The following is a 23,178-nucleotide window of genomic DNA, read 5'->3' as shown; positions in this document are numbered from 1 at the left end:
GATTTGGAGATAGAAAGCAATTAGTTTATTGTTTGTAGTGATGAGAAAGGAAGAGGTTTATCAAAAATTTGAAATTGATTTAGAGAAGTTGTAGGAGAATGAGTTTACTTATAAGAGAAATAGGATTTTTAGAAAAATTGCAATGAAAGAGAAACTTGTTTTATTGTAACATTGATGAGAAAATGTTAAAAAAATATTAGTACATAAATCAAATAAGTGGTACTAAAATGTAAGTGCCACCTTTTTCCAACCTTTGTCTCCCACAAGTTAGAAATACTAAAAAAAAAAAAAAAAGGAGAGCATTAAAAGGATGAAGTGACACGAGGTTGAAAATAAATAAATAAATAATGTTTCTTTGATGTAGAAGAAGTATAGTGTTTTGAGTAAGTTGTGTTGAAGGAAAGAAGCTATGGGGCATTTAAAAGCCATCCACATAGTGGCCTGTAGAAGCAGAAGAGCGAAAACGTATTTTTCAGACCATAGACTTTTCTTATATATATTTTTTTGAAACAACCAAAAGAAATGTATTACATTAATGCATATGCAGTGCTAAATAAGTCTGTTACAAACCAAGCTGCAATATACTTGGTCTTGCAGAAAAACCAGAAAAAGAAATGGACATAAAAACATACTCATAACATCATTGTATGATCAGCTCCAATACTAACTCCACAACAAAAATAGGCTAAAATAACCAGTAGATAACAAGATAGCAAAACAGTCCGCGATAGCAAAGACTCCAACACAGAGCAAGCCAAACAGAAACTTCACGACATTGGTCGACAAGAGCTATGCTCAAAGAAGATGAAGGTCTCCATCCGCTGTGTCGACCTGAACCGGGATGGAACTCTAACCACTTAACCCTAAGCACTGTCTAGGGCTGCATAACCACAACCCGAGAGAGTAATTGAATCCATTCGCCTTGCTCTTCAACCACTTCCACGACAAAATGTTTGCTTCTTCAACTAGGTGCTCAACTGATATATCTTTTCCTCTAAAAATTTTCTCGTTACGCCATTTCCATATTAACGAAATACACGCGTACCATATAACAATGAATTTTTCAGTCTTGATTCTGCCTGTTCTGCACAGTCCTCTGAATTGTTGAAAGTTTGGAATAATTGAATTATGTAGCGCAGTAGAGATGTCTAACCATCGATTGATCGCCGTCCAAACCTGCAGTTTTAATCCACACTAAAAAAAACATGAGAAACATTTTCTAGTCCTACAACCAAAAAAACATTTCGTTTGAGAGCTGTTCAACACCCCTCTCTTGTGAAGGTTATCCTTAGATGGAATTCTATTTTGGAATAATCGCCACACCAAAAGTGCTACTTTTAAAGGAACAAATTTGTTTCAAATTTCTGCTAGTTTCAGCCTTTCATGCTCAATCGAATTCTCCGTAATTACACTTTACGCCTCTTTAACACTATAGATTATAAAATCGAATATAGATTATAAAATCCACTAGAAGTACAATTTCACCAATAAGTCTTTCATTAAATTAAGCCATATGGGTAACTAATTGGCATGTCATCTAATGTCAGTCATCATGGCCTACTTTGCCTATCCTCCCAACTTTTTCATTATAGAGAGTGACATTAATTAAGCTCTCTCCCAAATCACAAAGACATCTTTCGATTTTTAACCTTCCAATATCATATGGAGTATTTAACTTTTGTATGAGCCTCACCTGGATTATAGCGATGCATTCTTTTCATAATCAAAGATCTTAAAACACTCTTTGATTAACTACAAAAATTCTCATTTACAATGGTGGTTAACACTATTACTCTCTTTCCTTATTTTATTCTATTCCCACAATAACAATAAATGATTCAATCAATAAAACAGTATTGGGAAGAAAATGTGGCAAGTCAACTTAAGTTTGATTGTTTGTTCCTCTACATATCCAAATTTTATTGCAAGCTAGCTACAAGTAGAAAGATCAATAATTGATTCCAGACAAGAAGAACGTTGTTCGAGATTTGTTCTTTTATCAATTCAAGCACATGACTTTCGACACAATTCAAATTTCATCTAGTCAGATATTAATAACATTCATACATATCGGATATTAGGCTTTTTTTTTTTCCTTTAATAATTTAATTGTCGAAGTTCATTCTTTAAAGCTCAATAAAATGACATGTCACCGATTTAAATTTGTGTTAGTATAATCTAATGTCTCTGCATAATTAACTGTTTAACTTAACTAACTTAATGAAATAATGTTAGAATCTTTGATTAAATTTAGAAAAAATAGATGATGCATTGTAAAATATTTTAAACTGACAACTAATTATAACTATATATTCAATTAAATCACTCTCTTATTTTTAAAAAAATATAATGACATAGAAGATTGATGATTTTTTATCGAATGACAGTGTAACATTATTTTATACTGTTAGTGCATATTTATTAAACTCAAAAATTTAATTGTTTAAAAAATTATAAATTATAATTTATTTTATTATTTAAAATTGAAATTTGAATAAAAATCGTTTTTATTTAATTTATGAAATGATGATTTATATTTAAAATTTATCACAAAATAAATTTCTAAAAGATGCTTGATATTGTTAGATTAAACTCTATCTTGCATTTAAATTCTAGACTTCATAATTATATGCGTGAATTTTTATAATGGTTACCAATTCATTGAAATATGTAAATAAAATCTCTTTTTATTTTAAAATTGAAAGAAAATTCCGTTGATATATGTGTAGAGAGATTAATTATAGAAGTGTAAGTTTAAACTCGTAAATATCCACTTATTCAATTTTAAAGAATTAAGTTTAACTGCTAAACTACTTTAAAAAATCAAAACATGCACTAAAATAATCCCAAGTTTGACTTAAAAAAAAGTAAAAATGAAGAGAACAAAATAAATAGGATAAAATCGAGTTGTCAAATTCTCAAATTTAGTGTGATGCATGAAACCTCAACAAGTTAAATGGAATGAATATTTTTCCCTCTAGAGAATCAAGAATCAGTTGGTGAAATAATGCAAGTTGGAATTTCAGCCTTTGACATTTTTCAACTTATAAATACATTGACAAACATGAATCCCAAGAGCATAGAAAATCAAATATGAAATGTGATAGTTAGAATTAATGCTCAAAAGTCTTGCATGAAGAGGCAGAGAGTATATTTGAGCCAGGATGACTTGCCGGTAGGGGTGTTCGCGGTGCGGTTTGGTTCGATTTTGAGCATAAAAGTCATCCTAACCGCGAGATAAAAATGCATGCGGTTTGGTTTGGTTCGGTTAATTTTTAAAAAACCATCCAAACCAAACCAAACCAATGCGGTTAGGATCGGTTAGGTGGGCTACGGCTTACACCATAAAATAAAAATGTACTGAAATAAAAAAAAGGAAAATAATTCATTCTTCCATACATTTATTACATATATTACAGTACCATTAAAAAGAAGTTTTTCATACTAATTACACCAAAATAATTCATTCTTCCATACATGTATTTTACACCAAAATTAGTACCATATAAGTGTATCATGTATTTTACAGTACCATACTATGTATTTTACATATACTACATCCTAAATTACTAATATAACTTCAGTTATTCATTTTTTTTTAATAGGCAATTGATTGATAAAACTCGCACTAGGGGTGCAACCCTTACAAACAGAGGACACTAGAGAGTGATTGCATCGGATGAAGGAAGTTTAAACCAATCGTAGTAATTGGATCTAAACTTAGAATATCTGCTAGATAACCATCTCCAAGAAAGGAAAATAATATTAGAACAAACGACATCAAAACAAAAAACCTTCCCGTCGAATATAATACCATTCCGCATGATCCAAAGACACCAAATCGTAGATAACCAAACCACATTGATCTTAGCCTTTCTACTAATGTTCTTCACCTTTTCTTGCAAAACTCCAAAATCAAGAAACTCCGCCATGGTAATCGCCTCCGGTATGCCAAGCCATTCAAACATATGTTTCCAAATCTCTTTCGCCATATGACAATGAAAAAAGAGATGAAAAGAAGTTTCAACATGATCACCACAAAACTCACAATCCGGATTAGCCAAATTAGTAACTCCTCTTAATAATAAAAGATCTTTAGACGGGAGGCGCTCGACGAAAAATCTCCAAGAAAACATCTTAATCTTTGCCGGTAATGGAATGCTCCACATAATTTTCAAAGAACGAATCACATGAAGCTCCCAAGCTACGGATTTAGATTCATTAATTATCCACGAAATGCCCGCAACCGTAAAATCCTTATCCGAGTTAATGAACCAACCGTAAGTGTCACTCGCAACTTCGCTTGGAGTGAAACCGTCAACTAGCTCACAAAACCGGTGCCAACTCGGCAAAAATGCCGCTGCTGCCCCCACAACCGAAACACTACCATCTTCCCGGGAAAATAAAGCTTGAACATCCCACACATGTCTTCCATCAACCCAACTCAAAATATCCGCTACCGAACAAAATTTCTTGGGAGATAAATCATACAAATCCGGGAAAGAAAAGCGAAGGGGTTTGTCTCCCACCCACAAGGTATGCCAAAAAAGCGTATCCTTCCCATTCATGCAATTACTTTTGAAACACTCGGTAAAACCGTACTCCACATGCTCATCTAGTAAATTAATCTTGCACAAATCCCTCCACCAAATCGAGTCTTCACTACTACTCAATTCTCCGCTAGGATCTTGCAAATTTAATTTTGGGCTAACATACCTCACTTTAAGAAAATTACTCCATATAGCATTATCATCGTTTAAAATTCTCCACTTCCACTTCAAAAGTAAAGCTTTATTAACCTCCTTTACATCTCTAACCCCCAATCCACCTTTCTCCTTAGGCCTACAAACAACATCCCATCTCACCCAATGAATGCTCCTTTTCTCAAAATTACCTCTCCATAGAAATTCACTTTGAAGCCTTCTAATCTCTTTGGCAATGATTCCCGGAACTTTGAAGAAGGAAAGGTTAAAAATGGGAATTGAATTCAAAACCGAATTAATAAGAGTGAGCCTACCTCCCATGGAAATGTTCCTTCCCTTCCACGAAGAAAGACGCCCTTTTATTTTATTAACAACTTCCGTCCACACTTTCTTTTTCCTCGGACTTTCCCCCACCATGATTCCTAAAAATTTGAAAGGAAACATTCCTTTCTTACAAGCAAGAAACTTCGTTGCGGCATTGATGTACCAATCACCCACATTAACCCCTAAGATGTTGCTTTTAGAAAAATTTATCTTCAATCCGGACACAAATTCAAACCCTCTCAACAAAACCTTAAGGTTCCAAATGTTGTCACAAGAAGCTTCTCCTAAAATGATGGTATCATCCGCGAATTGGAGAATATCCACAAACTCACCTTCCCCATACATGAAAGGCTTAAATTTACCCAACTCAACCGACCTTTTCACGAGAGCCGTTAAACCCTCCATGGCAATAACAAAAAGAAAAGGAGACAAAGGATCACCTTGTCTTAAGCCCCTATGCACCTTAAATTCTTTAGTAGCACTTCCGTTAACCATTACGGACATATGGTTATTAAAAATGCAAGCTTCCATCCACCTCATCCACCTCTCTCCAAAACCCATCAAAGACAAAATTTCTCTAAGATATTGCCATGAAACGGAATCATAAGCTTTTTCGAAATCCACCTTAAGCAAAAGACAACTTCTTTTCTTCCTTTTCGACCAATCAACGATTTCATTAACCAAAAGAACCCCATCCATCATGTTCCTACCCGGGACAAAAGCGGTTTGATTGGGAGAAACCAAACCTCCTATAACCTCTTTCAATCTAGCCGCCAACAATTTAGCAATAATTTTGTAGATACTCCCCACCAAACAAATGGGGCGATACTCGCCTAAGGATTGAGGATTGACTACTTTAGGAATCAAAGCAACAAAGGATGACGTAATCGATTTTACAAGAGAGCATTTATTATGAAAGTCATTGCACATCTTCACCACATCTTCTCGAATCACCATCCAAAACCTCTTATAGAACTCCAAAGAGAAACCATCCGGTCCCGCACTTTTATTACCGTCACACGACCAAATAGCTATCTTCACTTCCTCCTCCGAGAAAGGGCGCTCAATACTACACGCCTCCCTCTCAAGAAGCTTCTTCATACCCAAATCACCAAAAGATGGCCTTCTCTCAAAGTCTTCTTCAAAAAAGGACTTAAAGAAATCATGAACAAAGTCTTTAATCTCCACGGCATTCTCCAACACTCCTCTATTAGTGGAAAGAGAACATAAAGCATTCCTCCTTCTTCTAGCTTTAAGGGAATTATGGAAAAAACGCGTGTTACTATCACCATCGGAAAGCCATAATTGCCTCGACTTGAGGCGGAGATAACCTTCCTTAATATTAAGATTGTTCCAAAAATCAATAGCCGCCTTCGATCTTTGAATAACAATCGCCTCCGGAACATTACCTGCAAAATGAGCAAACTTGTTATCTAAAAAATGCATTTCTTTCCCCGCTTCTTCTATGTTAAGATCAATCCATCCGAAAATCTCTTTATTCCATACACGGATTTTGCTTTTAATAGCTTTCAACTTCTCCACAAAGCAAAAATCCCCTCTACCCTTCACCTCTAACTTCTTCCACTCCACCTCCACAAATCTAAAGAAATCATCATGATTAAACCAAAGATTGTTGAATCTAAAAGGTTTAGGTCCCCAATCTCTCTTGTTATCTTTGATCCATATGGGAGCATGGTCCGAGACATATTACATACTATATACAGTTTTTCATACTAATAAACTACATACTAACTAATAAACTACATACTACATATACAAGTATCAGATAACTTCAGTTCTAAATATTAATATAATATTACAACTTCAGGACTAAATATTATCAGTACTACATATACACCAAATGCTTCTCTAGAATGAGTGAGAGAGAAATCAGAGAATGAAGTTGAAATGTTGAATAGGAAGGAAGAATGAAGGAATAGTGAGTCACGTGACGTGAGTGTACCATATTGCAATTGGATTGGAAATATAATAAATTAATTATAGAAATTCAACAGTTTAGTTAAAGATGTGGTTCAGTTCGGTTTGGTTCGATTTTGTGAAATGAAAACCGCAAACCGAACCGAACCGTGCGGTTCGGCCCAAAAATCATCCAAAACCATCCAAACTAAACGCGGTTTTTGTGGTTTTCGGTTTGGATTGGTTCGGTTTGCGGTTTTCCTTTTAGATTGGTTCGGATACGATCACCCCTACTTGCCGGCATCTACTGCAAAAATCTTATAAGGGTGTTGCTGGTGAGGAATCTAGGCTCATATTTGCTCTCTTTCCACTCATATGAGACTCATTCAAGAGCTTCAAATAAAGAGGAGAGAAAGAAGAACTTCAACTAATTAAACTTGTATGTCATATTTCTTAGTTTCTTCCACAATGATCCATTTTCCTTTTCTTTGGTTAAAACTCTGAACATGTTGCTGGTGAGGTTTCCTGTTTCATTTTACTCTGATCTTCCCAATTAGTTTAGATTCGTTAGAAAGTTTCAAATTAGAACATGATGTTGAATATATGTTCAAACATATCAATTTCGACCAATTCAAAAATACTCTCTCTTTTATCTTTTTATAGAATATTCTAGATGATCAAGTCTTCTCTCTCCCTACATTTTTTTTAAATTAAAAATAATAATAACCACCGACGTACAAGTAATAATTTTTTATTTTTTTATAAGCCAAAGGTATATTTCACAAGCACCAGGGGTGCTAAACCCGAGAACAAGAAGAAAAAACAACGGCAAAAAAAAAAGACCGCCTCACCTACCAACCAAGACCAACACCAATCAAGTGAAAAAAGGTCTTGGATCAAAAAACTAATCATCCCTAGATAAATTACAAGAACCTTTATTAAAGGCATTAAACCAATCCCAAGCTAAAGATTTAAACAAATTAAACCCATCAAAATGAGAAACAACTAAATTGTTGAAAATTACATCATTCCTACACTTCCAAATTATCCAACAAAGTGTTAAGCAAAAGAACCAACCCAAGTCAAAGGAGAAAGTATTCTTGCAAATGTCCTCCATCCAACAAAATTGATCAATAAGAGAAATTTTCTCGTCACCATCAATAATCCTAAGCCACCGATATAACTTCGACCACCAAATTCTAGAAACGGGACACAAAAGAAAGATGTTGTCTAAATCTTCATCGACCCCTCGACACAAAGGGCAAAACAACATATTGATATCGAGTTGTTAGCTGAAGATTTCGTTGAACAAATATATGTGCTTCGAAGGAGTGTATGATCGAAGGCAAGGTGGTTACTGATGACCATCTCTGAGAAATATAAAATGGCTACTGATGGCCATGTTTCGATAGCAAGAAACGTCTAAGTTTTTTATGAAGGTGATGGCTACTGAAAGCTATTGGAAGGACATATCCTCGAAGACTTAGACAAAATTTATAAATTTGCTTAAGTATTATTATTTAGCGTGTTTGTTAGTAAGTGTTTATTAACATACTGCCACGCGTCGAAGATGGACTCAGGCGGGAAGATTTGAAATTCGAAGATAGTTGCGTAACTGCTTATTCACAGATGTCATCGCTGGAAGTTCTTATGAGAAACGTGGCAGCGGATTAGCGTAGGGCCGTTATGGTCGAAACTAGTATAAATAGGAGTTTTTTATGATAGAATTCCGTGTGTTCATTTTGTACAAATCACTCACATATTTACTCAAGTATCAAGCGTTAACGAGAACGAGTTCGCTGAGAAAATGTACGTATGACACCACCATCTTAATACATGAGTATTATCTTTTATTGCTTTTCGTTTTCGAATATCTTTAAATTCTTGCATTCTATTTACTTCTTGTCATTTACATTACTGTATCTTTACTTTCATGTTATTTACTTTCATGTTATTTACTTTCATGTTATTTACTTTCATGTTATTTACTTTCATGTTATTTACTTTCATGTTATTTACTTTCATGTTATTTACTTTCAAGATCTTTAACAGTTTTATGTTTTAAGATTCTTTACATTTAAACAGAATTGCATGTTACGTTATCTGCGTTGTTTACATTTTAAAGTCATAATCACATATAATCAAGTCATCACTAAAAGTGTATGTTTTCAATCGAATAACATTTGTCGAAGACAACGAATCATGAACATGGTTCTAAAGAATATTGATAACAATCTAATTGACTATGTGTCCTAGGATCAATCTAGTCGATCCTGCGAGTAACCAAATCATATTTATTATAGTTTGGAGGACTAGCGGTTGTTTACCGGAAATCACCGTAAACAAATTGGCACGCCCAGTGGGACAGTGTCGAACGGATTGTTTTAATCAATTGCTTTGTTTTGTCTAGACAATATCAAGACCTTGTATGAACCTTAGGAACGGTAAATTAACAAACAGTGCACAACCGGTTCCCAAACGAAGGTACAACAAGAAAATGGCTGTTACAGCCAGTACAGGGGGTGATCAAGATCCCTCACAAGGCACAGGATCAGGAGCGGCAAATTCGAATTCCACTCAAGGAACAAGGGATACAACGGGTCCAAATGGATCGAGACCTGCAGATAATTCCCAGTCGGTGCCTGAAAATAATACAGGACTTTCAGGGACTTTGCCAGTTTCAGTGTCAACAACTGCACCTTCGACCACGAGTGCAGAGGAAGTATTACCGTTTCCCTCAACAAATGCTGCGAATAACTTGTCTAGTCAAGGCACGAATTCAACTTTCGAATGGAGGCCAAATCCTCCATACGGGATGCCATTTCCTTTTGGATCAGGCGTACGAGGGGCCGGACCTACTTATGTCCCAACTAATAATGCGACATTTTCACCAAATGTGGGATCTGCAAGTCGAAGTACACACAACGTTGGTTTTTCTACCCAGGTGCCTCATTATACCACAAACAGCCAAGCAGCATTTCGACAAGAAATGGATGCAAGCAACCATGATATGCTAGGGGCTTTAGCCAAAGAATTGACTTCAATCTTTACCCCATTGTTGACAAACATTACTTGCACAAATAGGGAAAATGTAGAAACTTTCCAAAAGATGTCATCTCAAATGAATCGGATGGCGGAGTTCATGGGTGTAACACAACCAAAAAGGAAAGATAAACAGCCCGCATACCAAGAGGGAATGCCCGTTTTAGAACGTATACAAGATGAGGGCCCATCATCGAGACCAACCATCCGAGATATAAACTCCTTGCGGAAGACGAATTGGACGGAAGAAATTCCAGTAATTAATTTAGAGACTTCAAGTCAAAGAACCGTCCCCGTTCGACAAGAAACGGAGGAAGAACAACCCAGAGTAAGAGTTGTAGGTAGAAATGAACATCCAGATGGGGTTGTTCAAAGAGTCAGAAGGGAAAATCTGGCCACAGAGAATAACTTGACTGCTATGATAGAAAGGGTGATGGCCAATAATGGCCTAAGTACTGGACTCAGACGTCCAAATTATACATCCCCTATATCAGACTATATTATGCAGACAGAATTACCTAGGGGCACTAAGGTACCCAAATTTACAAAATTTTCAGGCGAAACTAACGAATCGACAGTGGAACACATTGCTAGGTATCTAACAGAAGCAGGGGACTTGGCAGGAAACGAGGACTTGAGGATCAAGTATTTCCCTAGTTCGCTGACAAAGAATGCCTTTATCTGGTTTACTACTTTGCCACCCAATTCGATAGATGCGTGGGCATACCTAGAAAGATTGTTCCATGAGCAATTTTACATGGGTCAAACTAAGATAAGTTTGAAGGAATTGGCCAGTGTTAAGAGGAAATTCACGGAGACTATTGATGATTATTTGAATAGGTTCCGTCTGTTGAAATCTAGGTGCTTTACGACAGTTCCTGAGCACGAACTTGTCGAAATGGCTGCAGGTGGTCTAGATTACTCAATAAGAAAGAAATTAGATACCCAATACCTTAGGGACATGGCCCAGTTGGCAGATAGAGTTCGACAGGTCGAACGCTTGAAAGCAGAAAAGGCTAGGGCTAACAAAAGTCATAAGAAGGAAAGGATAGCGTACGTCGAAGCCGAAGACGCTGATGATGAGTCTTGCAATGACTCATATAGCCTGGAGGAAGTCGAAATAGACTTAGCAGAATTAAAAGAGGCACCACCTTATGCCTGCAAACTATTAAATCCTGCAAATGGAAAGAACCCTGTAGAAAATGATAAGAATGATAGGTTTCCTAAGAAAACTTATACATTTGATATTACTAAGTGTGATGAAATATTTGATCTATTAGTAAAAGATGGCCAAATGATACTACCTCCTAATTCCAAAATTCCTCCGTTGGAACAACGGAAGAAAAGAGGTTTCTGTAAATATCATGGGTTTTTAGGCCATAAAACTTCACAATGTTTTCTTTTCAGGGATCTAATTCAAAATGCTATCAATGATGGAAGGTTGAAATTTGCTGACAAGACCAAGAGTCACATGAGGGTCGATACCAATCCCCTAAACATTGCTGATGCTAGCCTCTGTGAGGTAGAAGATATCAACATGGTGGAAGTATCGGAGATCGAAGTGGCGGAAACTAAGGCAATGCTCAACGGAAAGCAGGCTACTAAAAGCCTAAATGATGAAATAATCTTCAATACTGAGATTGAAGAAGCTTCCCAAACAGAGATGACTGAAGCACCAAAAGAAGAGAGCAATGAGGCCACTGAAGACCTCAGGATAAAACTCCAGAAAATCCAAATCTCTGAAGTTGCTCCAGCGGTGGTCAACATGGTTAGCGCCAGACACCCAACATCTGAGTTTGGCGAACTAGAGACACGGCTGACAAGGCAGAATGGGGGTATTAAAGTTCCTCTAAGAGCTGAAAGCCTCAAAGATTACCTATGGAATTGCCATGAGAAAAATGGTGGAAAACAATGGATGTGCCCAAGGTGTTCGATCATGCTGAATCGAAGAATCGAAGCCAATTTCGAAAGGGCTCGACGTGAAAGATGGGAACACCCAGGGAGAGAACCAAATCCTTTACTACAAGTGTACCCAAGGGTGGATGAAAGCTTATTAGGATTTTTGATCAGATGCCACAAAGGGAACTCTGAAGTTGCACTCTGCCCCAGATGTGGGGCAGCCTATGATGAGATGCTAGCACGATCGTTTGAACGTGTGCACTGCTCCATGAATCAAGAAACTCAAGGGCTACGTCCTGACTTGTATGGTTTCGATGTATGGACTCCAACGAAGAGGCCAGATAGTCCACACCCTAGAGTTCGAAGGGTAACGTTCAAAATCCCTGCAGATCCACCTAGGGATAGATGGGTACAAGACGATGCAAGAACCAACAAACGGCGTAGTTGGGACCAAGGAGGAAGAACCGCAATGGCATATAGGAGACAATTTCAAAGGCCAAATCGAGAGACATATCGATTGGAGAACTATAAGGGAAAAAACCCTATGTCTCGGTCCCAATGGAGGAGGCACCAGAGGATGAAAAGGGCCCAGAAGGAATATAGACCAAGAGAAACTGGAGAAACTAGCAGCAACCAAGTCCCATACCAGGGAGCAAAGTCAAACAAACCTCCGGTGGAACGTGCATTGTTCGAAGCTGAAAAGCTCTTGGATGAAGAAGATAAGATGCGGTCAAATTCCTGGAACGAAGAGGACAGAATGACAAATGATTTTGATTCTGATGGAGTCTCGTCTATAAATTTAAATTGCAATGTTGTGTCCGTACTCCCTCACGAGTTTAACCAGGAAACTGAGGTAGAAGACTGTGAGGAGGCTGATATCGAAGAAATGGCAAAACACAGACCTGTGTGTTACTATGTGCTAAATAATGGTGCAGTCGAAGAGCAGAATGCTTTCTTCGAGAGGCCTGATGAGGGTATGAGAAATCATTTGAAACCACTCTATATTAGGGCTAAGATTGAGAATGTTGGCATCAATAAAGTCCTAGTTGATGGGGGAGCAGCAGTAAATTTGATGCCCCAGTATATGATAAAGAGAATTGGCATGTTCGATACGGACATAAGACCACATAACATGGTCCTGTCTAACTATGAGGGTAAGATAGGACAAACACTGGGAGTTGTTCAAGTCAATTTGACAGTAGGCTCAGTTACCAGACCCACTATGTTCATGGTTATACCAGCAAAAGCAAACTATAACCTGTTGCTCGGAAGGGAATGGATTCATGGGGTAGCAGCTGTACCCTCAACAATGCATCAAAGGGTGACAATCTGGAGAGAAGATGGCATAGTAGAAAACATCGAAGGTGATCAGAGTTACTATATGGCTGAAGTTAACCAGGTAAATAAATCCAACTTCGATAGGAATCTGGCAAATATAGGACCTTGTCATACTGCAGAAGAGATGTACACCCCAAATAAGAATGCATTGTATTATCTTACTTTGCACCCAAACGGATTCCAATGGGATAGAGAGATCATGGATGGTCCAACGGATACAGCACCTTTAGAAGATCATGCAGCAATACGGCCAACAGGCTGGGACGATGACATTAATCATGTCTGAGTCTTCATTCTTCGAAAAGATTTCGGCCTACGTGGCCGAGAACAAACAGAAGGCGGCTCTCGAGGCCGAATTAGCAGATGTAAAGGTAGATACCATCCAAATCAAAGAAGAGATAGCAGAATTGGAGGTGCATACAGATTTCGAACGCTCCAAAGATACGATCCTAGACGAAGAGATTATGGACGAAGGATCAAACCAAAGATTAGATGCAATATACGACGAAGAACCTTTAGGGTTCGAAAAAGACCCAATGGCTTCTAATATAAAGATGTTAGCCCAAGATCCACTCGAAGAAGTAAACCTCGGAGACAGGGATCAAAAAAGGATAACATATATCAGCGCGAAATTAGAGCCAGAACTAAAAGCAACGGTCATCAAAATGCTGAAAGAAAATAGAGATTGCTTTGCTTGGGATTATGATGAGATGCCTGGTCTAGGAAGGGATCTAGTCGAATTGAAGCTTCCAATAAAAGAAGGGAAGAAACCTGTGAAGCAAACTCCTAGAAGATTCGCGCCAGAGATCCATTCGAAGATTAAAGCAGAGGTCGAAAGGCTTTTACGTTGCAAGTTTATCCAAACTACAAGGTATGTCGAATGGATTGCCAATATAGTACCTGTAATTAAAAAGAATGGCTCTTTACGAGTATGCATAGACTTTCGTGATCTTAATGCAGCCACTCCTAAAGACGAATATCCCATGCCTGTAGCAGAAATGCTGGTAGACTCAGCCGCAGGTTTTGAGTATCTAAGTATGTTGGATGGATACTTAGGATATAATCAGATCTTTATTGCAGAAGATGATGTATCCAAGACAGCGTTTCGTTGCCCAGGGGCAATAGGCACTTACGAATGGGTTGTAATGCCTTTTGGTTTAAAAAATGCTGGGGCAACTTACCAAAGAGCAATGAACTCTATATTCCATGACTTTATAGAAACATTCATGCAAGTATATATAGACGACATTGTGGTAAAATCTACTTCGGGAATGAGTCATCTCGATCATTTAAGCCAATCATTCGAAAGAATGAGGAAACATGGATTGAAGATGAACCCCCTGAAATGTGCTTTCTTTGTACAAGCAGGAGATTTCTTGGGTTTCGTAGTCCATAAAAAGGGAATAAAGATCAACCAGAACAAGACAAAAGCCATCATGGAAACCAAATCTCCATCCACGAAGAAAGAGTTACAATCACTGTTGGGAAAGATAAATTTTTTAAGAAGATTTATCTCTAACTTGAGTGGACGCACGCAAGCCTTCTCGCCTTTACTACGGCTTAAGCAAGGAAAGTTCGAATGGCGTGCTGAACATCAAGAAGCTTTCGATCAGATAAAGCAATACTTGACTTGTCCACCAATCTTATCTCCCCCAAACGGGAAGAAACACATGCGCCTGTACATTTCAGCATCAGACAAAACAATAGGCAGCATGCTGGCACAAGAAGATGAAAATGGCATCGAAAGAGCCATTTACTACTTAAGTAGAGTACTCAATGATGCAGAGACTAGATATACTGCTATAGAAAAACTCTGCCTTTGTTTGTATTTCTCTTGTATTAAACTTAAGTATTATATAAAGCCAGTTGATGTTTATGTTTCGTCTCATTGTGATGTTATTAAGCATATGTTATCCAAGCCAATATTACATAGTCGAATTGGCAAGTGGGCTTTAGCCCTAACGGAATATTCGCTAATATTCCAACCTCTCAAGGCAATGAAAGGCCAAATTGTGTCAGACTTCATTGTCGATCACGCAGTGGTTGAGAATCATCAGCATTACGTGGACCTAAAACCTTGGAAGTTGTACTTCGATGGGTCGACACATAGAGAAGGTTCTGGAGTTGGAGTGTTGATAATTTCTCCTGATGGAATTCCAACAAAGCTCAAGTACAAACTCGAAGGACCATTATGCTCCAACAATGAAGCTGAGTACGAAGCGTTAATCGCCGGACTTGAGGCTTTGTTAGAACTGGGGGCAACCAGAGTCGAAATTAAAGGAGACTCCGAATTGGTCATCAAACAATTAACAAAAGAATACAAGTGCATCAAAGAGAATCTAATCATGTACTTTGTCATTGCAAATAGGCTACTCAAGAAATTCGAATATGTAGAATTGAAACACGTATCAAGGGTGAATAACCAAGAAGCGAACGACTTGGCACAGTTGGCTTCAGGATACAAAGTATCGAAAGAAAAATTGGAAGAATTGATCGAAGTAAGAGGAAGAGCAATGTCTACTAAACTTTCTCCGAGCGATCTAGAGAATTCACAATTGGGTTATGCCAACAAGGAAGAGTTCGAAGTCCTAAATATTGACTCTTTGGCAGACACGGATTGGAGGAGCCCAATAATCAACTATTTGAAGAATCCTTCGACGGAGACAGATAGAAAAATCAAGTATAGAGCCTTGTCATATTTTCTAATGGGGAATGAATTGTTCAAGAAAACTCCTGAAGGGGTATTGCTGAAATGCTTGGGTGAAGCAGAAGCATACTTGGCTCTATCAAACGTACACAGTGGGGCATGTGGTGCACATCAAGCAGGACATAAGATGAAATGGCTTTTGTTTCGTTATGGGATGTATTGGCCTTCAATGTTGAAAGATTGCATAGAATTTGCCAAGGGGTGCCAAGAATGCCAAGAACACGCAGGTATACAACATGCTCCAGCAAATGAACTCAGTACAATAGTGAAACCTTGGCCTTTCAGAGGATGGGCTTTAGATTTAATTGGAGAAATTCACCCCAAATCATCCAGAGGTCAAAGGTACATTTTGGTAGGAATAGACTATTTCACAAAATGGGTCGAAGCAATACCATTGGCAAATGTGGACCAAGAAGCGGTGATTGAGTTTATTCAAAAATATATTATATATAGGTTCGGAATCCCAGAAAGCATAACAACTGATCAGGGATCAGTCTTCACTGGACGAAAAATGCAGGACTTTGCCAAGGAAATAGGATTCAAGTTGCTAACATCCACACCTTATTATGCTCAAGCAAATGGACAAGTCGAAGCAGCAAATAAAATTATAATTGGTCTTATTAAGAAGCATGTGGGGAAGAAACCCAAGAATTGGCATAAGACTTTGGATCAAGCACTTTGGGCTTGTCGAACATCTCCAAAAGAAGCTACAAATACAACTCCTTTCCAGTTGACGTTTGGACATGATGCGGTACTACCAATCGAAATATGTTTGCAGTCAGTAAGAATACAAAGACAAGCAGACATTTCTCCCAACGTTTACTGGGAGTTAATGATGAATGAGTTGGTAAATCTAGACGAAGACAGGCTTCGAGCATTGGAAATGATTAAAAGACAGAAAGAAAGGGTATCCAGAGCATACAATAAAAAGGTGAAAGGTAAAACTTTTGTTAATAATGATTTAGTCTGGAAAGTTATTTTACCTATAGACCGAAAAAATCAGGCGCTTGGTAAATGGTCCCCACATTGGGAAGGACCTTTTCGAATCTTAAAAACATTTTCGAACAATGCTTATGAAATCGAAGAATTAGCAGAAGATCGTAGGATCTTAAGAGTAAATGGGAAGTATTTGAAGAAATATAAGCCAAGCATGTTCGAAGTTAAGATTGCAAAAACGTAGACACTTGAGGTGTCACGAAAAGCCAAAATGGTTAGCCATGTGTCAAAACACATGAGCCATATTGATCAAAATGGCTTTACATGCAGAATAACAGACTTAAAAAGGAAAAGTCTAAAGAAATTTCAAAATATTTGTCATTCATAACTTGGGTTTGCATGCATTACAAAAGATCCAAACAGGATCTGAAAGTACAACAAAAAAAAAAAAAGAAAGCATAAAAACCCTAAGATAAAGGAAAAAGGAAAGTTGTTAGTTAATCCTTTGGTTTAAACCCTCCAAGGACAACACGGGTGAAGCTTCAGCTTCGAACATGTCGATGGCTCCGCCCTCACGCATGCGTCTCACTACACCCTTCCTTTGAAAGATGAAAGTAAGAAGTCTTCCGTATGGGAGGCAAGTCACGTTCCTCTGCCGTTCAGTACCAATAGAGACAACTTTCACGAGACCTTTGAATATCATCAAAGGAATGTTGATCTTCTTCCCTCGAAGACCACAGAAGATGAACTCCAAATCTTCAACCAAGATGTCGTTTTCGTTGATCCTCCGAGGCTGGAAGTTGCCCACGAGCATCTGATGCCAGATCCTAACAACTCTGGCACTAAAAGGATCATTGTCCATGACGGACCTCAGCATGAGATGCGTGGTCATGTTAAAGCCATCGTCATCAAAGCGTTCCCCAGAGTTACTACACCTGATTAAGTGAGCAATGGTGGCAGGAGTAATACTGAAACGTGCATGCCGAATCTCAGAATCTATGGTGGTTCTACCTTCAGGATCTATGCGTACAGTAGCATTCATCCAAAACTCAGCCAACATGTTTGGATAAACAGCACCTTCCAAGACTTCCTCAAAGTAGAAGTCCAACTCCTGATTGACAAACAAAGTTTCAAGAGTGACAAAATGGCGAAGGAGTTCATCCTCAGAAAGTCTGAACTCGCTCCGGATAAGGGTTTTGATTTCATTGAAAGAGAGGATTTCGGCCATTATGAAAAAAGAGAAGTATAATAATTCGTCCACCATTGATGGAAGTCTGGTGTACAGTAAAAGGAAGGTTCGAAAGGAATAGGGGAAAGGTTGGTGACGCCAGCATATCTGTTAACTTTTGTTTCACATTCTCCTTCTGACAAGTATAAGGTGTGGAAGCACATATGACTCCTTTTCTCATATAAGCATTTTGGTTTTATTTGGACCAATCCAAACTGTCGTGAAACCAAATTTGGTTGATAGCACACAAGAATGCATTGCCCTTTCGATGGTCGAAGACGGTGGAGGAACAACCTTGGAGTCAGAAAAGATTCCCAAATTTTCATAAGCTCAGTTTGTTGATCCTGAGATGTTGGTGGGAATTTCTGAGTAAACCATTCAGGACCCTTGGTTCTATGTACAAACGGAGCCATAGACGGATCGAATTGACGACGCTGGGCAAACATCATCATATACGCTAAGAAGTATTCTTGAAGTTTCCCAGGCTCTTCTTGTGGAGTCAGGTAAGCCAACCTAGTTCCTTCAATAGTTCGATTCCTGATTTTGTCATTTTCCTCCTTGACTTTCCCTCGAAACGGAAGATGAGCTTCGAACGTAGCATTTAGCCACAGTTGCAAAAGCCAGAAAGGTCCAGCATAAAGTAAGGTACCAGATTGGTAATTCTTGGTAAGGTTTGCAGCTTCGCTAAGGTTTTCATAAAGAAATCCCAGAAGTAGTTGGCCAAGATTGAGCTTTTTTCCATTATGCAATTGATTAGCCATGCAAAGATATCTCTTTGCAACTTGTATGGATCTTGAGCAGAAAGCACATCGCGAAAGCCATAGCGCCAAGAAGGCAATATGTTCGTCATCAGAGACTTCTTCGTTCGCGGTAACATGATGTTGTTGGATAAACGCAGTATAAGTAACTGTCGAATTATTAAAGCCAATTGTGTCATCATCCATCTCAGTGGGATCGAAGTCTTCCCCAGTTGGTCGAAGTCCTGTAATCGCAGCTACATCAAAGAGAGTAGGGGTGACCATTCCACATGGGAGGTGGAAAGTGTTGTGGGAAGCATCCCAGAAATGGACCGCTGCTACTAGCATGGGTTGGTTATATGTTAAGCCTGTTTTTGATAGTTGGATCAAATCGTAGATTCCTAACGATTTCCAGTCAGATTCTTTCTTTTTCTCTACTTTTTCTAACCAGGCAAAGTATAAGTCAGGATCTTTGGCTAAAGGGAGTGACCTAAACACTTTCACAAAGTTGGTCATATAATTTAACCTAATTTTTGGCAAAGCCAAAGGGGCTACGGTTGAAGTTTCTTCAACATTAGCAGATTCTCCTGAAGGAGAGCAACCCTCTTCATTTGTGTTAGCTTTGCTCACTAATGGCCTAGTCTTATAATAAGCAGGGAAGAACCTACTTAGGGTTTGGTTATCTTCACCCGGCAATGGACCCATAAAAGCAAAAGATTTTCCAGAAAGTTCAAAGGGTATGATTACCTGGGAAGCGTAGATAGCGCGAACTTCTTCAACGTTAGGGTTTGGAATGTGTTCGTGTTCACCAGACCGTGTGGTGGATTGGAGCTTTAGAGCAGGTTGAAGAACATTGGAAGATGAAGCCATCGGACGAGTTTTGAGAAATTCAGATTTGAAAAGTTTGAAGATGTTGGTTCCTTTGTTTGATGAAGAAGACGGAGAAATAGGAATGAGAAGTTGTAAAAAGAGTGCAAGTCCAAAGTATTTAAAGGTTTAACGGAAATCCTTTTTAAATCTTTTGGGTAAAACCCAAAGGACACGTGGCGAATGATGATTTAATCCAATGGCGGTCGAAAGATTCAGCCTTACTCCTAGTATATAGGAGTAATGATCAGGAAGTAAGGTCAAGGACGTGGGAATGTAAGTTATGAGAAGACATTTTGAGAATGACAAGACGTTTCGGAAACAGAGATTATCAATGATTATGACGTTTAGTCAGTAGTCTTGGAACTATCAAAAATTTAATAAGAGACGAAATCTTATGATGGCAAAAAACGCCTATTTCTGTTGATCTTCGAAACAGGCATTTATTGGGGGCAATTTGTTAGCTGAAGATTTCGTTGAACAAATATATGTGCTTCGAAGGAGTGTATGATCGAAGGCAAGGTGGTTACTGATGACCATCTCTGAGAAATATAAAATGGCTACTGATGGCCATGTTTCGATAGCAAGAAACGTCTAAGTTTTTTATGAAGGTGATGGCTACTGAAAGCTATTGGAAGGACATATCCTCGAAGACTTAGACAAAATTTATAAATTTGCTTAAGTATTATTATTTAGCGTGTTTGTTAGTAAGTGTTTATTAACATACTGCCACGCGTCGAAGATGGACTCAGGCGGGAAGATTTGAAATTCGAAGATAGTTGCGTAACTGCTTATTCACAGATGTCATCGCTGGAAGTTCTTATGAGAAACGTGGCAGCGGATTAGCGTAGGGCCGTTATGGTCGAAACTAGTATAAATAGGAGTTTTTTATGATAGAATTCCGTGTGTTCATTTTGTACAAATCACTCACATATTTACTCAAGTATCAAGCGTTAACGAGAACGAGTTCGCTGAGAAAATGTACGTATGACACCACCATCTTAATACATGAGTATTATCTTTTATTGCTTTTCGTTTTCGAATATCTTTAAATTCTTGCATTCTATTTACTTCTTGTCATTTACATTACTGTATCTTTACTTTCATGTTATTTACTTTCATGTTATTTACTTTCATGTTATTTACTTTCATGTTATTTACTTTCATGTTATTTACTTTCATGTTATTTACTTTCATGTTATTTACTTTCAAGATCTTTAACAGTTTTATGTTTTAAGATTCTTTACATTTAAACAGAATTGCATGTTACGTTATCTGCGTTGTTTACATTTTAAAGTCATAATCACATATAATCAAGTCATCACTAAAAGTGTATGTTTTCAATCGAATAACATTTGTCGAAGACAACGAATCATGAACATGGTTCTAAAGAATATTGATAACAATCTAATTGACTATGTGTCCTAGGATCAATCTAGTCGATCCTGCGAGTAACCAAATCATATTTATTATAGTTTGGAGGACTAGCGGTTGTTTACCGGAAATCACCGTAAACACGAGTAAAACCCTTCGTTTGAACAAATTCGTCTTAGTCGGCAACCTATTCCAAATAATCCTCCAACCAAAAAAAAGAATACTACTAGGAACTTTTGTTTTCCAAAGACACTCAAACACTACCATACTAGTGTTGTTCAACGGAGGAGAAGAAGGTAAACCCAAAAGAATAGCATCATAGGAATTACTTACCGAAAAACCCGACGGATTGCGCCACCAAACATAACCATCTATAGCCGAGAGAGAGGGCTAAACTGGAAGGAGAAGATTTATCAAGGAAGATAATTGAGCTATGGCTCCCCTGTTAGAAGGATGAATCGGTGGAAAGCTCCAACTCCATGAGTCATCTTGCCAAAGCCCATGATCCACCACTTTGGTCGATGAATCTTCAATTGCACCAAAAATAACCGGACACACATCTCTTAGAGGGGTGTTACCCAACCAACTATCATTCCAAAATTCAAACCAAAGGCCGGAGCCAAGTTTGCAAGAGATAGAGGACTTGAACCATGAGAATGAAGTGGGCGAAGTAATCGAGCCAACACCAATGGAGACAAGATCCCTCCACCAAGGAGAGACCTTGCTTCTAGAAGAAAAGGTGGGCGGAGAAAGCATCGCTCTTTTGATATCGCCGTACATACAAGAAAGAAAGTTAGTCCATAAAGAAGATTCACCATTCAAGATGCGCCACTTCCATTTACTCAAAAGGGCCAAATTGAATCTACCACAATGTTTCACCACTAAACCGCCTTCTTTTTTCGAACGACACACCACCTCCCAACTAATCCAATTTATCTTCTTTTTATCTTCCCTCCCCCCTAAAGGAACCGGCGTTGAATAGAAACAAGCTCTTTAATGATAGCCGCCGGAGCCTTATAAAAAGAAAAAAAGAAGATAGGAATTCTCGAAAGAATGGAATTCAACATCACAACTCTCCCACCAAAATATAAATGTTTATGGTGCCATCCTTCTAATCTCCTCCTCAACCTAGAAACCATGGGACGCCAAACCGCACGCCTCCTCGGGTTAACACCAATCGGAATGCCAAGAAACACAAAAGAGGAGGAACCAAGCTCACAATTAAGGAAAGAAGATGCCGCTTGAAGGAAGTCGGGCTCAAGGTTAATACCAAAAAGCTTACTCTTAGACAAATTTACCCGCAAACCCAAAACAAGCTCGAAACCCCGAAGAATAGCCTTAAAAGCCAAAGATTAGTCCACGAATCTTCTCCAATTAAAACAGTATCATCCACGAATTGAAGAATTTCTAAAGAATGGCGAGAATCTAAAGGAAAACCTCTAAACACTCCCACCGACGAAGCCTTCTTAACCATTCTCGTAAGACCTTCCGTTACCAATAAAAAGAGAAACGGAGAAAGCGGACAACCTTGTCTAAGACCTCGAGAGCTCCACAAAGTCCCGAGTTGGGCTACCATTGACAAGAATAGACATTTAGTTAGAGAAGATAAGAGCACGGATCCAACTCTGCCACTTAGACCCAAAGCCCATTCTTCGCAACAAATAGCTAAGAAAGTCCCATGAAACACAATCCTAAGCTTTTTCGAAATCCACCTTAACCATCATACACTTCTTCTTAAAACGCTTAGAATAATCCATCAACTCATTTAAAATGAGCACACCATCCAACATATTTCTATTAGGAACAAAAGCGGATTGATTTGTTGAAACAAGATTATGGATAACCAATTTCAACCGAGAAGCCAAAAGCTTAGCCAAAATCCTATACATACTTCCTACGAGACAAATCGGACGATAGTCATCCAAAGAAAAAGGATGATCAATCTTAGGAATCAACACCAAGAAGGAAGCCGTGACCGCTTTAGGAAGCCTAGCAAAGATATATAATTCATTAACAAAGTCCAAAATCTCTTTCTTAAGGAAAGCCCAACAAGACTTGTAAAAACCCATAGTAAACCCATCGGGGCCCGGACTCTTGTCACCATCA

The 23,178-nt window shown here is 38.2% G+C and overlaps 1 protein-coding gene across 1 annotated transcript; it reads right to left on the bottom strand.

Annotated features, from left to right (window-relative positions):
- Nucleotides 1-849: 849 nt before the first annotated feature.
- LOC131640060 (uncharacterized) lies at nt 850-22,648 on the bottom strand. Its single transcript, XM_058910471.1, has 3 exons — nt 22,371-22,648; nt 3,795-6,627; nt 850-1,176 (listed from the first exon to the last, which is right to left on the bottom strand). The coding sequence occupies exons 1-3, from the start codon at nt 22,646-22,648 to the stop codon at nt 850-852; spliced, it is 3,438 nt and encodes a 1,145-aa protein (XP_058766454.1).
- Nucleotides 22,649-23,178: the final 530 nt, after the last annotated feature.

Source organism: Vicia villosa, unplaced genomic scaffold, assembly GCF_029867415.1.
Source record: "Vicia villosa cultivar HV-30 ecotype Madison, WI unplaced genomic scaffold, Vvil1.0 ctg.002925F_1_1, whole genome shotgun sequence".
NCBI classification, from domain to species: domain Eukaryota; kingdom Viridiplantae; phylum Streptophyta; class Magnoliopsida; order Fabales; family Fabaceae; genus Vicia; species Vicia villosa.
The sequence above is the reverse complement of the archived record's forward strand: the minus strand, read 5'-3'. Positions and strand labels throughout refer to the sequence as shown.